Here is a 16,056-nt window from a genome sequence, read left to right on the forward strand (position 1 = left end):
ACATGGATGTCCAGTTATCGGGGAGAAGGAGCGGCACAGATGATGTTTAACTTCAGACACAAGTGAGGCAGGGACAGTACCTGAGGGCATGTCCTCTTCTGCTGAGACTGATGCTGTGTCTGTGTGTCACAAAGTGAATAGGACAGTCAGAAAACTTGGACAAGGACACTTCTAGAAGTTTTGACAGTGTGGTTTACTTTGTGGTCAAATGGTCACTAACTTGCCCCTTTTTTTCCATAGGACACCAACAGTGGGAGGCTGGTCCCCTGGAAGTCAGCAGAGAGCTCACCTGGTGAAGAGGAGTCTTCATCTGCTGCGGGAGCTGTGTCTGCAATGAAGAAAGTGCCAAGCTCAAGTCTCAGTGAAGAGAAAAGGGAAGGTTTGGTTTGTAGAAAGTGTGTTAGGAAGCAGAAGAGCAAGGCAGGAGGTGGAGCTCAGTGTAGGACACAGGGCATCCATTCATGTGGCCCCAGAGGCCCTAGGTTCAATCCCCTGGAGCACCAATCTCTACCTCTCAGTCTCTCTCTTTCCCAATATCATTCCCTCAGTAAAAGTACAGAGAGAAAATAGAAGAAAGCAGTTGGATTGAGTTTGGGGGACTAAATGGGTCAATGCACCACCTGGAACATATATGCCCCCAGCAGGGGACAGTGTGGAACCCAGCACTCACTCCCCTCGGGCAGACCTGACTCCGGCCAGGGCAAGTGGCAGGGCAGAGGGGACCCTGGTGGAAAGACCACTCCTGCATCTGTGAGAGGATGCAGAGACCATGTGCATGGAAAGGCCTGCAGAGCTTCTGTCCACCTGGGGACTGTGTGCCAGGTGGCGTATTCAGCACATGGATGTCCAGTTATCAGGGAGAAGGAGCGGCACAGATGATGTTTAACTTCAGACACAAGTGAGGCAGGGACAGTACCTGAGGCCATGTCCTCTTCTGCTGAGACTGATGCTGCATCTGTGTGTCACAAAGTGAACAGGACACTCAGAAAACATGGACAAGGACACTTCTTGACAGTGTGGTTTAGGTTGTGGTCCAAGGGTCATTAAGTGGCCCCGTCTGTGCCATAGGACACAACAGTAGGAGGCTGGTCCCCTGGATGTCAGCAGAGAGCTCACCTGGTGAAGAGGAGTCTTCATCTGCTGCGGGAGCTGTGTCTGCAATGAAGAAAGTGCCCAGCTCAAGTCTCAGTGAAGAGAAAAGGGAAGGTTTGGTTTGCAGAAAGTGTGTTAGGAAGCAGAAGAGCAAGGCAGGAGGTGGAGCTCAGTGTAGGACCCAAGAGGTCCATTCATGTGACCCCAGAGGCCCTAGGTTCAATCCCCTCGAACACCAAACTCCAGCTCTCAGTCTCTCTCTTTCTCATTCTCATTCCCTCAGTAAAATACAGAAAGAAAACAGAAGAAAGAAGTTTAATTGAGTTTGAGGAACTGAATAGTTCAATGTACCACCTGGAACATACATGCCCCCAGCAGTGGACAGTTTGGACCCCAGCACTCACTCCCCTCAGGCAGACCTGACTCAGGCCGGGGCAAGTGGCAGGGCAGAGGGGACCCTAGTGGAAGGACCACTCCTGCATCTGTGAGAGGATGCAGAGAACATGTGCATGGAAAGGCCTGTAGAGCTTCTGTCCAGCTGGGGACTGTGTGCCAGGTGGCATATTCAGCACATGGATGTCCAGTTATCGGGGAGAAGGAGCGGCACAGATGATGTTTAACTTCAGACACAAGTGAGGCAGGGACAGTACCTGAGGGCATGTCCTCTTCTGCTGAGACTGATGCTGTGTCTGTGTGTCACAAAGTGAATAGGACACTCAGAAAACATGAACAAGGACACTTCTAGAAGTCTTGACAGTGTGGTTTACTTTGTGGTCAACTGGTCACTAACTTGTTCCTTTTTCTCCATAGGACACAACAGTAGGAGGCTGGTCCCCTGGATGTCAGCAGAGAGCTCACCTGGTGAAGAGGAGTCTTCATCTGCTGCGGGAGCTGTGTCTGCAATGAAGAAAGTGCCAAGCTCAAGTCTCAGTGAAGAGAAAAGGGAAGGTTTGGTTTGTAGAAAGTGTGTTAGGAAGCAGAAGAGCAAGGCAGGAGGTGGAGCTCAGTGTAGGACACAGGGCATCCATTCATGTGGCCCCAGAGGCCCTAGGTTCAATCCCCTGGAGCACCAATCTCTACCTCTCAGTCTCTCTCTTTCCCAATATCATTCCCTCAGTAAAAGTACAGAGAGAAAATAGAAGAAAGCAGTTGGATTGAGTTTGGGGGACTAAATGGGTCAATGCACCACCTGGAACATATATGCCCCCAGCAGGGGACAGTGTGGAACCCAGCACTCACTCCCCTCGGGCAGACCTGACTCCGGCCAGGGCAAGTGGCAGGGCAGAGGGGACCCTGGTGGAAAGACCACTCCTGCATCTGTGAGAGGATGCAGAGACCATGTGCATGGAAAGGCCTGCAGAGCTTCTGTCCAGCTGGGGACTGTGTGCCAGGTGGCATATTCAGCACATGGATGTCCAGTTATCGGGGAGAAGGAGCGGCACAGATGATGTTTAACTTCAGACACAAGTGAGGCAGGGACAGTACCTGAGGGCATGTCCTCTTCTGCTGAGACTGATGCTGCGTCTGTGTGTCACAAAGTGAACAGGACACTCAGAAAACATGGACAAGGACACTTCTTGACAGTGTGGTTTAGGTTGTGGTCCAAGGGTCATTAAGTGGCCCCGTCTGTGCCATAGGACACAACAGTGGGAGGCTGGTCCCCTGGATGTCAGCAGAGAGCTCACCTGGTGAAGAGGAGTCTTCATCTGCTGCAGGAGCTGTGTCTGCAATGAAGAAAGTGCCAAGCTCAAGTCCCAGTGAAGAGAAAAGGGAAGGTTTGGTTTGCAGAGAGTGTGTTAGGAAGCAGAAGAGCAAGGCAGGAGGTGGAGCTCAGTGTAGGACCCAAGAGGTCCATTCATGTGACCTGAGAGGCCCTCGGTTCAATCCCCTCGAACACCAAACTCCAGCTCTCAGTCTCTCTCTTTCTCATTCTCATTCCCTCAGTAAAATACAGAAAGAAAACAGAAGAAAGAAGTTTAATTGAGTTTGAGGAACTGAATAGTTCAATGTACCACCTGGAACATACATGCCCCCAGCAGGGGACAGTTTGGACCCCAGCACTCACTCCCCTCAGGCAGACCTGACTCAGGCCGGGGCAAGTGGCAGGGCAGAGGGGACCCTAGTGGAAACACCACTCCTGCATCTGTGAGAGGATGCTGAGAACATGTGCATGGAAAGGCCTGGAGAGCTTCTGTCCAGCTGGGGACTGTGTGCCAGGTGGCATATTCAGCACATGGATGTCCAGTTATCGGGGAGAAGGAGCGGCACAGATGATGTTTAACTTCAGACACAAGTGAGGCAGGGACAGTACCTGAGGGCATGTCCTCTTCTGCTGAGACTGATGCTGTGTCTGTGTGTCACAAAGTGAATAGGACACTCAGAAAACATGAACAAGGACACTTCTAGAAGTCTTGACAGTGTGGTTTACTTTGTGGTCAACTGGTCACTAACTTGTTCCTTTTTCTCCATAGGACACAACAGTAGGAGGCTGGTCCCCTGGATGTCAGCAGAGAGCTCACCTGGTGAAGAGGAGTCTTCATCTGCTGCAGGAGCTGTGTCTGCAATGAAGAAAGTGCCAAGCTCAAGTCTCAGTGAAGAGAAAAGGGAAGGTTTGGTTTGCAGAAAGTGTGTTAGGAAGCAGAAGAGCAAGGCAGGAGGTGGAGCTCAGTGTAGGACATAAGAAGTCCATTCATGTGGCCTGAGAGGCCCTCAGTTCAATCCCCTGGAACACCAAACTCCAGCTCTCAGTCTCTCTCTTTCTCATTCTCATTCCCTCAGTAAAAGTACAGAAAGAAAACAGAAGAAAGAAGTTGCATTGAGTTTGAGGAACGGAATAGGTCAATGCACCACCTGGAACATATATGCCCCCAGCAGTGGGCAGTGTGGACCCCAGCACTCACTCCCCTTGGGCAGACCTGAGTCAGGCCAGGGTAAGTGGCAGGGCAGAGGGGACCCTAACGGAAGGACCACTCCTGCATCTGTAAGAGGATGCTGAGAGCATGTGTATGGAAAGGCCTGGAGAGCTTCTGTCCAGCTGGGGACTGTGTGCCAGGTGGCATATTCAGCACATGGATGTCCAGTTATCGGGGAGAAGGAGTGGCACAGATGATGTTTAACTTCAGACACAAGTGAGGCAGGGACAGTACCTGAGGGCATGTCCTCTTCTGCTGAGACTGATGCTGTGTCTGTGTGTCACAAAGTGAACAGGACACTCAGAAAACATGGACAAGGACACTTCTTGACAGTGTGGTTTACTTTGTGGTCACATGGTCATTAAGTGGCCCTGTCTGTGCCATAGGACACAACAGTAGGAGGCTGGTCTCCTGGATGTCAGCAGAGAGCTCACCTGGTGAAGAGGAGTCTTCATCTGCTGTGTCTGCAATGAAGAAAGTGCCAAGCTCAAGTCTCAGTGAAGAGAAAAGTGGAGTTTTTGATTTGAACAAAGTATTTTAGGATGCAGAAGAGTAAGGCAGGAGGTGTAGCTCAGAGTTGGGGCTGAAGACTTGCATGTATGTAGCCCCAGAGGCCCTAAGTTCAACCCCTGGACCTCTAAATTCTAGTGCTGTCTTCACTAGAGACTTTACCTAGTGGAGAGATCACTTCTGCTGAGATGGCTGTGATATCTAGAGAAAGCAAAGAAGAGAAATTAATGGCAGCACTGCAGAACGGTCCTGGGCTCTTGTTTGTAGAGAGCCAGTGTTTAGGGAGAAATGCTCCTTAATTCTCTTTCTAGGTGAGACACTTAATGGGATAGCAGGGCGTTTACCTGGTGCAGGGCTCAGAATTCTTGAGACGAATCCTGCGGAGAATCAGAAATGACAAGGAAGCAATAAGACAGCCCTACCACCTCATGTGTTTGTACAAGAAGCAGGAGCTGAAAGATCGCTCCTTTGGCAGGGCAAATCCTGATTCTCCAGACCCCTAATTCTTGGGGTCTGCCTTCTGCAAACCCAGTTCTTACTTCTTCCCTAACGGGAGGATCAGGTGCTTGAAGGTCAAAAACCATTGGTCCAAGTGTTTTTTCCACTCTGTGGGTCTATTTGACAGAAACTTTCTAAATTTATTTTTAGATTTGCTTTTCCCAGCTCCACTTCCATCTCTCAAGGTGGTGGGAGGCAGTGGTCCAGGACAAGAGGAGAGCTATCAAAGGGGACTTTCCCTAAGCTCCAAGATCCACGCTGAGCTGAGGAGGGCCTGACACGTTCATATGTCCCGAGTACTTGGTGTCACCCTCTCAACCGACTTTTGGAGTAATTAAGGTCATATTTTGGTGTTGACTGGCTTTTTGTTTCTCAGTGGCCTCATTAACAGTTGTAGAACTCCCCTGCTGTGGTATTGGACCCCCCGCCAATAAATATTTAACACTGTGCTGAACCCAGAGTTGTGGCAGGAACTCTCTGGGCATTTCAGCCAGCATCACTCAAGATCTGTTAGACCTGTCTCCTTGCTCAACTCTGCAACCCTCTGTCTTGTATTGGCAAAGCCTTGAACTGTCCACTGGGCGAGGACTGGCTGTCCTAGGAGGCTGTGTGAGACCTAGGACTAGATTCCCCACCACTGTGACAGCAGCCACGCACCAACTAGGCTCCTGCATGGTTGCCATTAGCTCACTACTGGCCAAGCCATTGGATGAGTGATCCATTGTTTGTGTTTGGCTGAATTAATTTCTCTCCTTACTTATTTATGCACCAATTGGGATCTCAGGCAGGACAGGGGGACCAATATAAACATTTAAAAACTCTAAAGAGTGGTCCGGGAGGTGGCGCAGTGGCTAAGGCACTGGACTCTCAAGCATGAAGTCCTGAGTTCAATCCCCGGCAGCACATGTACCAGAGTGATGTCTGGTTCTTTCTCTCTCTCCTGTCTTTCTCATGAATAAATAAATAAAATATAAAAAACTCTAAAGAATCAAAGTGTTTGCTTAGATATGAGTAGTTGTTTAATACTACTACTAGCGTTTGCCCTTCTTCCGTAGCCAGTCAACAGCGTCAGGTTGAGCCTGATAGTTGTTTAATGAGTTCATTGGAAATATCAGGTAAAATAACCTATTGCATGCCAGGTGGATGGAAGCTAACGTACAACCACAATCACGGGTTGTATTGGTTACTGGAAATCTCACAGATCCTGCAGAAAAAGAAAAAAAGCAACTAGTCAACAATTACCCAAGGGCAAAAATTACTGTCTTATAACCAATGTGTGCATTTTTTTCTTGCAAATAGAAGTGAGGGACAGGTAGCAACCCAATTGGCTAAGCGCATGTTTTATCATGCACAAGGACCCAGGTTTATGCTCCCAGCGTCCACCTTTATGACCTGTGAAACAGAGCTGCAGGTCTCTCTCTATTCCCCCAATTTATTTCTCTGTGTTCTAGCAAATAAAAAAAAGAAACAGTGGAGGGAGTCGGGCGGTAGCGCAGCGGGTTAAGTGCAGGTGGCGCAAAACACAAGGACCGGCTTCAGGATCCCGGTTCGAGCCCCCGGCTCCCCATCTGCAGAGGGGTCGCTTCACAGGTGGTGAAGCAGGTCTGCAGGTGTCCAAAAATAAATAAAAAAGAAACAGTTGACTGGGCAGGGGTGCAGCAGGTTAAGTGCACATAGTACAAAGCACAAGGACCTGCGCAGGGATCTTGGTTTGAGTCCCTGGCTCCCCACCTGCACAGTGTTGTTTTACAAGTGGTGAAGCAGGTCTGCAGGTGTTGTCTCTCTCTCTCTCTCTCTCTTCCCCTCCCTTCTCAATTTCTCTCTGTCCTATCCTATAAAATGGAAAAAAAAAATGGCTGCCAGGAGAAATGGAATCATAGTGCCGGCACGGAGCCCCTGGAGGCAAAAAATAAAAAGAGGAAGAGGAGGAGGAATTGGAGGAGGAGGAAGAAAGAAAGAAAGAAAGAAAGAAAGAAAGAAAGAAAGAAAGAAAGAAAAAGCCATGGACTTTACCAATAAGTCTTTTAAAAATATGTGTGTTTATTTTTATTTGGTTTGATAGGATAGAGAGAAACTGCGAGGGGATTGAGAGGTAGAGAAGGAGAGAGAGGAAGAGAGACACTTGCAGCTTCACCACTCGTGCAGGGAGGGACTGGAGGCTCGTGCATGTTATCATGTGCGCTCAAACGGCTGCGCCGTCGCCTAGTCCCTAATAATAAGTCTTGATTAAGTCATCTGCCCTGTGGCAGGCACGGTGCTCTGCTGGGGGAAAACCACAGAAGTCCCTGGTCCATAAAATGACCACCTGGAGAGTTCTATGAAGGACAGATGTGTGGTGCTACCAGAACCTGCAACAGGCAGCCCTGCCTGCCCGGAGAAGTTCCCTCTCTGTCTTCTCGCCACCTCCTCTGGCCACCTGTGCCTCTTCGCTCCGGACCCTCTCTCTCTCTTCTCTGCGGCCCGCGCACTACAACATCTGGCTCTACAACACACCTGGAGCAGGAAGGGTCTGGCCGAGACTAGACGCTCTTTTCAAAAACAGTGACAACCTGGGAGTCGGGCGGTAGCGCAGCGGGTTAAGTGCAGGTGGTGCAAAGCACAAGGACTGGCGTAAGGATCCCGGTTCGAGCCCCAGGCTCCCCACCTGCAGGGGAGTCGCTTCACAGGTGGTGAAGCGGGTCTGCAGGTGTCTGTCTTTCTCTCCCCTTCTCCATCTTCCCCTCCTCTCTCCATTTCTCTCTGTCCTATCTAACAACGACAACAATAATAACTACAACAACAATAAAAAACAACAAGGACAACAAAAGGGAAAATAAATAATAAAAAAAAACCAATGACAACCTGACAGCACACTATCCTTAAAGTTCTGTAGTGACAGGGGTCCCCTTGCTGTCCTGTGTCTGTGTTTAGAGAGAGTGGGCAGAGGGCATTACCAGAGGAAGGAGTCGTTTCTGCTGAAGTGGCAATTACCCCTGAATCTGAAACACAAACAGGAGAGTTAGAAAAGTAATTAGAGAGCAGGTAGTTGTTGTCTCTGTTTTTAATCATTTTTCTGTCAAGGTTTTTATTCTGGGGTTTCAAGTCTGTGCTATTCCATTGTTCCTGGCAGACAGCCAGATAGAAGTTGAGAGACTGGGAGGAAGAGAGAAACAGAGAGGGGAGAGATAGCACAATCCTGCCCACCATTCTTAGCCTTCTCCTTTGCACGGCGCTCCTATGTGGTGACCAGAGGCTCGAACCTGGTCCTTCTGCGTGATAGGTTCTACCCCAAAAGCCATCTCCATCCTGTCATTTTCTCATTTAGACAGTTTGCTTGTCCTATTCTCTCCTTTAGCAGGTCTTGCTGGTAAAATTCAACTGGGAGAAGTAGCTATTTCCCACTCTCCTGAATACAGTTTAAAATAAAAAACATATGCTCAGTACACATTCAAACTCTTCTCATAAAAAAATGTTTCCCTGTCCCTTTCAACAAAAGGTACATTTAGAAATGCCTGAGTGTGTGTGTGTGTGTGTGAATGTCTGTGTGTGTTTAAGTGTGTGTGTGTGAGTGTGTGTGTGTGAGTGTGTGTGTGTGAGTGAGTGTGTGTGTGTGAGTATGTGTGTGTGAGTGAGTGTGTGTGTGAGTGTGTGTGTGTGAGTGTGTGTGTGTGAGTGTGTGTGTCTGTGTGTGTCTGAGTGTGTGTGTCTGAGTGTATGTGTGTCTGTGAGTGTGTGTGTATCTGTCTGTGTGTGTGAGTGTGTGTCTGTTTGAGTGTGTCTGTGTCTGTGAGTGTGTGTGTGAGTGTGTGTGTGTGAGTGAATGTGTGAGTGTGTGTGACTATGTGTTTGTGAGTGTCTGTGTATGTTTGAGTGTGTGTGAGTGTGTGTGTGTGAGTGTATGTGTGAGTGTGTGTGTGTCTGTGAGTGTGTGAGTGTGTCTGTGTGTGTGTCTGTTTGAGTGTGTCTGTGAGTGTGTGTGTGTATCTGTCTGTGTGTGTGTGTCTGTTTGAGTGTGTCTGTGTCTGTAAGTGTGTGTGTGAGTGTGTGTGAATGTGTGAATGTGTGTGACTGTGTGTGTGAGTGTATGTGTGAATGAGTGTGTGAGTGTGTGTGTGAGTGTGTGTGAGTGTGTGTGTTCAGCAGCCTAGGAGTTGGTGGGGTGGGCCGAGTGTTGAGTTCTCAAGCATGTGGTCACATATTTGACAGCAGGCACTGCATGTGCCAGAGTGGTGCTCTGAGTCTCTCTCTCTCCTTATCTCTTAAACACATTAATACATCTTTAAAAAATAAACCCTCTAAAATGTTTTAACTGTTATTTAATAATTTTTTGCAAGCCAGGGCCTTATGTATTCTCAACTTTACAGCTCCCCAGCTGACATCTTCATTTCAATAGACAGGCAGAGAGGAGAGACACCGAGAGTAGGAGAGACACTGGAGAACTGCACCACGGGTGGATTTCTCTCGGTGCTGCCCACCGTGCTTTCCTGTGGAGCCACTGACTGAGCCCAGGGCCTACACATACATGTTCAAGTACTTGCTCTACCCACTGGGCTGTCTACTTACTGGGCTGTCTCCTGCCCCATCCCCTTTGTGTGGTCTCTTGCAATACTCAGTTTGTGGGAAGACCAGACAATCTGGTGTGTGTGTGTGTGTGTGTGTGTGTGTGTGTGTGTGTGTGTGTGTGTGTGTGTGTGTGTAACTAAAACCCACAACCACTGTGGAGCACACCTGTATGCATTCAGGCTCTTCAGCCTGAACGTTGGAACCCCGACCTGGGTCACTAGAGGCTGTCTTTTTCTCCTTCTGGGTTCTAGTCTGTTTCCTAAGGTAGCAAGTCAGCCCAGTGTCTCCTGAACAGGTAGTAAAGGTACACTATCTAGAATTTCAACCCAGCACTTTCCCTCAGATCAGCAGTAGGAGAAAGGTCAGTGGAACACTTGTTACCAGTTGTAAGGACCATATCTGTGGTTGCAACTGAGGTAGGAGCTGTCAAAAGAAACAAAAGAAAATGATAATTAAATACCATCCTTGTCAATAAATTCACTGGCAAGCTGTTCTGTAAATCACCCTACATATAGATTATGCTCCATCTGTGTTCATGGTTGATTGTGCTTTGTTCCTGTTTTACTGCTTTATTTTTAAAATTATTTATTTATTTATTATTGGATAGAGACAAAGAGAAACTGAGAGGGGGAGACAAAGAAGGGAAAAGAAAGACACCTACAGCTCTGCTTTACCACTTGTGAAGCTTTCCCCCTGCAGTTGGGAACCGGGGGATTGAACCTGGGTCCTTATAGTGTGTGTGTGTTTAACCAGGTACATCACTGCCTGGCCCGCTGTTTCACTGCTTAAACTAAGGCAACTAAATAATAGGGGCATGGCTCCTGGGTTTGAAGCTAAAGAGTCCTGGATTCTAGTCTCTTTCTGCTCAGGATGTAGCAGATTCTGCAACTTTGGGAAAGTTATTTTGAATCTTGGAGCTTCTGTTGTACCTGAAAGACTAGTCCATGAACCAGGAGTGTCTGCCCACATCACCTAGGTAGCACTGCAGTGTCTCAGGCTTACTAAATGGCTGTCTAAAACCATACAAGATCATCAATTGACTTATATGTATTTCAGAGGCGTGCCAAACATCTCACTAGAGATGTCTGTGGGACCAGACATGACTGACATCAGTCAGAAGGAGATAATGGAGAAGCATGTGTTATAGGAGGGACCTCTCCTGCTCAGCCCTGGCCAATTGGAGCATTGCCAAAACTCATGCTAGAATCTTCCACCTTCTGGTGTTTCCATCAGAACTTAAAATACGACCTGTCCTATGAAATCTTTCATACTTGAAAGGGAGTATTAAAAAATTAGATATCACACAGGCAAAACTCTGGTATGAACTGATATCTATCTAGAGGCCAAACCAACGCACAAGATGCTCGTTTGTGATGTGTGGACTGAACAATCACTAAGGCTTTGAGTTGAACTGTTGGGGAAAAGCTACGCTGTAATTCATCATATTTGCCAAAACGACTTGGTAGTTGATTCTCACAGGTCCACCCAGAAAGGGAGAAGTTTGATCCATCATCTGTTTTTTCCATAAAAAGGCATTTTATTTTTAATTTTTTTGTACTTTACTTCATTTATGACTTTAAAAATCTTATTTATGTATTATGAGAGAGAGTGAGAACACTCACTGCTGTGCTCTGGTTTACTAAGGTGGTGCTGGGAATTGAACCTATGATCTCTGGGGGCTCAGGCAGGCAAGTTCATACTCTAACCTCTAAGTTATCCTCAATGCTTCTTCTTCTTCTTCTTCTTCTTCTTCTTTTTTTTTTTTTAAGCCTGGTCAAGAGATCTGAGATTAAATATATATATAGACACAGACTACTTTCTTAATTGTTTACAGTTCGGAGAAAACTTGAGATGACATACTTCTCTGATTGACTTAGTCACCTGCTGGTCAGTCTCAGCCCTATGGTTATCCTCAAAGTGCCCAGTGTGTGTGTGTGTGTGTGTGTGTGTGTGTGTGTGTGTGTGTGTGTGTGTGCGCACAAAAGATCACATGGGCTGCCCGTGTCAATGAGCAGATGGCAGTGACACTTGCCCATCGGGACTGTGTGCCTGAGCTCCCAGAGGCCACAGTTAAATTCTTTCCCTCACTGTGTACTTGATCCCCAGGGATGGCTTCACCTCCAGTTCTCCAGGAAAGGGATCAAAGCTCTGAGAAGCCAGGGGCTGTGCTGTGCCCATGCCAACAAAATGTCAAAATCAGAACCAGACATGATCCCAAATTCTCTGGCTCCAAAGCCGGGAACCTGTGATTCACTCCATCTTGGATGGAGCGTGAAGGAATCATGTTTAGTGAGATAAGCCAGAAAGAGAAGGAGGGAGAGGGGATGATCTCACTCATGGACACTCAGTTGAGTCCAGTGGTCAAAGGAGTTTGAGAATCACTGAGCTAAGGCAAGTTTAATAAAGATCGCTCACTACAGGACTGCTCAGTGACTCCTATGTAAATAAACTGAATGTACAAGAGAGGGATGTGCTATTTCCCCAGTTGATTTAGTCATGCAAATTGAAACAAATTGTCTATCACTGATTTGGTGTCCTGTACTGGGAAACTCATGTGAGAGACTTGGTACTTCGCTATCTGGAAACACAGGATAGATAGTCGTGACTGAGATGCCTCGAGGTCTGTGACTATTAAAAAGAAAACCTCACTCATAACCTCAAGATGACAGTCTCTGAGGAGAACATGACTGAAGATGACGTTGCCACAGTTAGATTTCAAAACCCAGCTACGGTACTGAGGGAGAAGATAGCAAGCTGGACAGTGTTGGAGGTGGCTGCCGAGTAGCTATCAGCTTCCTGTGTCACCGGTGACTGTCGGAGCACCCTGAATTAGCTTGATGGGAACTTGATGTTTAGATTTTTTTTTCAAAGACTTATTTTTTAAATATTTATTTATTTCCTTTTCTTGCCCTTATTGTTTTATTGTTATAGTTATTACTGTTGTTGATGATGTCATCATTGTTGGATTGGGCAAAGAGAAATGGAGGAGGGGAAGACAGAGAGGGGGAGAGAAAGATAAGACACCTGAAAACCTGCTTCACTGCTTGTGAAGCGACTCCCCTGCAGGTGGGGAGTCAGAGGCTCCAATCAGGATCCTTATGCCGGTCCTTGCGCTTTGTGCCACCTGCACTTAACCCGCTGCGCTACTGCCCAACTCCTGATGTTTAGTTTTCTATGAGGTATAAACACCCACCCTACCTTCATACAAGTTCATCTGTACTGTTACAATTTATAGGAAACAAACAAGAAAATATAATTACCAGATGTCACGGTCTTTCCTGTGGCTGAGGCTGAAATTATATATATATATATAAAATAATGATGAAACAAAAATAAGATGAAATCCAAAAAGAATCCCACCCACAAATAGGAAGTTTTAAAAGATAATTTTTATGTTCATAGCAGCACAATCTGTCATAGAAACTTGGAAACGACCTAGGCATTCTCCAACAGATGAGTGGCTGAGGGAGTCGCGGTCTGCATACACACAACGCAATACCCCTTCTTCACCTCATCTTGGATGGAGCATGAAGGAATCTTGTGAAGTGAGAGAAGCCAGAAAGAGAAGGATGAATATGGCATGATCTCACTCACGGACAGAAGTAGAGCAATAAGGACAGAAAGAGAAGGATGACTATGGCACGATCCCACTCACAGACAGAAGTAGAGCAATAAGGACAGAAAGAGAAGGATGACTATGGCACGATCTCACTCACGGACAGAAGTAGAGCAATAAGGACAGAAAGAGAAGGATGACTATGGCACGATCTCACTCACGGACAGAAGTAGAGCAATAAGGACAGAAAGAGAAGGATGACTATGGCATGATCTCACTCACGGACAGAAGTAGAGCAATAAGGACAGAAAGAGAAGGATGACTATGGCATGATCTCACTCACTGACAGAAGTAGAGCAATAAGGACAGAAAGAGAAGGATGACTATGGCATGATCTCACTCACGGACAGAAGTAGAGCAATAAGGACAGAAAGAGAAGGATGACTATGGCACGATCTCACTCACGGACAGAAGTAGAGCAATAAGGACAGAAAGAGAAGGATGACTATGGCACGATCTCACTCACGGACAGAAGTAGAGCAATAAGGACAGAAAGAGAAGGATGACTATGGCACGATCTCACTCACGGACAGAAGTAGAGCAATAAGGACAGAAAGAGAAGGATGACTATGGCACGATCTCACTCACGGACAGAAGTAGAGCAATAAGGACAGAAAGAGAAGGATGAATATGGCACGATCCCACTCACGGACAGAAGTAGAGCAATAAGGACAGAAAGAGAAGGATGAATATGGCATGATCTCACTCACGGACAGAAGTAGAGCAATAAGGACAGAAAGAGAGACACAAAGCAGAACTTGGACGGGGTCTGGTGCATTGCCCAAAGTAAAGGACTCTTGTGGAGGGTGGGGGGGTGGTGGTGAAGACTACCAGGTCTGGTGCCTGATGGTGGAGGAGGAGTTAGGCTGGGGGCGGGGAGTGTTTTGCAGAAAACTAAAAATTTTGCACATGTACCAACACATATATTTACTGTTTGCTGTAAAGGATAATCCTCTCCAATAAAAATAAAAATGCTACTATGATTACATCCTGAACTTCATGGGCAGACGATCTCACTTATGTGTCCTGGAACCTTCGCTCTCCAGAGCCCTGCCCCACAAGGGAAAGATAGAAACAGGCTGTGGGGTATGGATCCACCTGCCAACGCCCATGTCCAGCAAAGAAGCAATTACAGTAGCCAGAATGCCCGGCTTCTTCACCCCGTAAAGATCTTTGGTCCATACTCCAAGAGGAAGAGAAATGACTAGAAATGACTAGAGGGGAAGATGACAAGAGGAGCTCTGAACCCCAATTCCAGCAGGACCCAGAGAGAGAAGAGGACAAAGGTAAAGCCACTCAGAAATAGGTATGACTTAGAAAGGAAGAGAAAAGTCAGGACCAAAGGGGAAAAAAAAGACAAATACATATAAATACAAATAGTTATAGAAATAACAGGCAACCCATATCTGTGACCTTGGGAGAACCACTGCAGCGTCCAGTGGAGGGAACAGAGACGCAGAACTCTGGGGGTGGGACAGGTGTGAAACTGTATCCCCTGTTACCTTGTAATTTTGTAAGCCAATGCTAAATCACTACTAAAAATGAAATTAAAAATAAAAGAGCTCAAAACAGGTCAATTCAAGACTAAGGGTAGGATGGGCAGGTACCCCAGTGAATGCTTAAGAGAGGGATGGCAGATACTGAGAACCCACCCAGCGGTGTTGGTTCATTCAAGCACTGGCAGGCCATCCAAATTAAGAGGCAAAGAGGATGGACAGACCTCCCGGAGCCCCAGCTGAGGACGGACCTGGGACCAACCTTCCTCACATGCATCTCCGGACCCCCCCACCGAGAGTTGTGGCCAGGGGCAGCCGCAGGAGGAGGCAGGCCTGAGCACCTGAGCAGATGACACCGGCGTCCTCGTGGTGGCCGCAGTTGTGGATGGACAGACCCTGGTGCCTGCACTGGCCCAGGCTGCTCTCGTCGCCCCGACACTGCACGTCGTCCAGGAAGATGCTGCCCACGCCCTCCCCAAAGTGGCTGTTCCCTGGGGCACCCGCGGCCTCCCCGCAGTCCAGCTGGCGACACACCACGCGGGCAGCGGGGATGCCCCAGAGGTCGTCACACACCGTCCCCCACGTGCCATTGTGGGACACCTCCACGCGCCCCTCACAGCGGTTCCTTCCGTCCACCAGTCTGACGCCAGGCAAGTCTGCGGAAGACTTGGAGGTTAGTGATGAAGCGAGCGGCTCTCCTGGCAGCCATCCTAACAGGGCTTCTCTCTAGCTCCCACTGCATCAAATCTGAATTCCAGGACATCTAAAGCCCAGGCTTCCTTTGACTTATAAAGGCAGTGACTGGATGCCTTTCCCAAAATATAGTTCACCATTTCCATGTCTGGATTTGAAATAGGATCACTGCAAGCATAAGGATAAAAATCGGCTTCAGGGAGTCAGGTGGTAGCACAGTTGGTTAAGCGCAGGTGGTGCAAAGCACAAGTGTTAGCGAGCAAAAATCAAACCACCATCCGCTGCAAGAAAGCAAAGATGTTTATTCACGAATTCGAATCCGGGCCGAGAGGCGACTGGCAGCAGTCTACCAGCTCGACCCTGAACAAGGTTCAAACCACACAGTTTATAGGAATTCAGACTACACTCAGGGAGGGGGAACCCATCACCTTATCAACCTATATCCAATAACATGCTATAAAAAACGCAAAATCCAGTCATTTCAAACCTAGCAAAAAGCGTGATCCACTCAAAGCAAAGCGCAGGCTAGTTTCAAACATTGCAAAGTCACACAACCAATAGAATCTAGCCAGGTAGGGTCACCACATCCTCCTGCCATCAGCTGCCCCTTCCTGGAAAATAATTTCCTTGTGCAAAGGCCCTGATAAGCCTTGCCTGTTTGCAGGGTCTTTCAAGCAACTTGCAAAACAACCGATGG

The 16,056-nt window shown here is 47.7% G+C and overlaps 1 protein-coding gene and 2 long non-coding RNA genes across 3 annotated transcripts in view; all 3 read right to left on the reverse strand.

Moving 5' to 3' along the window:
* LOC103110524 (deleted in malignant brain tumors 1 protein-like) overlaps nt 1–16,056 on the reverse strand; it is a 132,800-nt gene that overhangs the window by 25,240 nt on the left and 91,504 nt on the right. The window contains 2 exon segments of the mRNA XM_060172255.1: nt 12,815–12,844; nt 15,008–15,332. Of these exon segments, the coding sequence (XP_060028238.1) occupies nt 12,815–12,844; nt 15,008–15,332 (355 nt within the window).
* On the reverse strand, nt 994–2,727 carry LOC132532720 (uncharacterized). The gene is made up of 4 exons (XR_009544616.1): nt 2,578–2,727; nt 1,951–1,989; nt 1,743–1,781; nt 994–1,155 (listed from the first exon to the last, which is right to left on the reverse strand). It is a non-coding gene; the product is annotated as an uncharacterized LOC132532720 (long non-coding RNA).
* LOC132532721 (uncharacterized) lies at nt 3,281–4,461 on the reverse strand. Its single transcript, XR_009544617.1, has 4 exons — nt 4,439–4,461; nt 4,239–4,277; nt 3,612–3,650; nt 3,281–3,442 (listed from the first exon to the last, which is right to left on the reverse strand). It is a non-coding gene; the product is annotated as an uncharacterized LOC132532721 (long non-coding RNA).

The sequence above is a fragment of the Erinaceus europaeus genome, chromosome 14 (genome assembly GCF_950295315.1).
Source record: "Erinaceus europaeus chromosome 14, mEriEur2.1, whole genome shotgun sequence".
Classification (NCBI taxonomy): Eukaryota; Metazoa; Chordata; class Mammalia; order Eulipotyphla; family Erinaceidae; genus Erinaceus; species Erinaceus europaeus.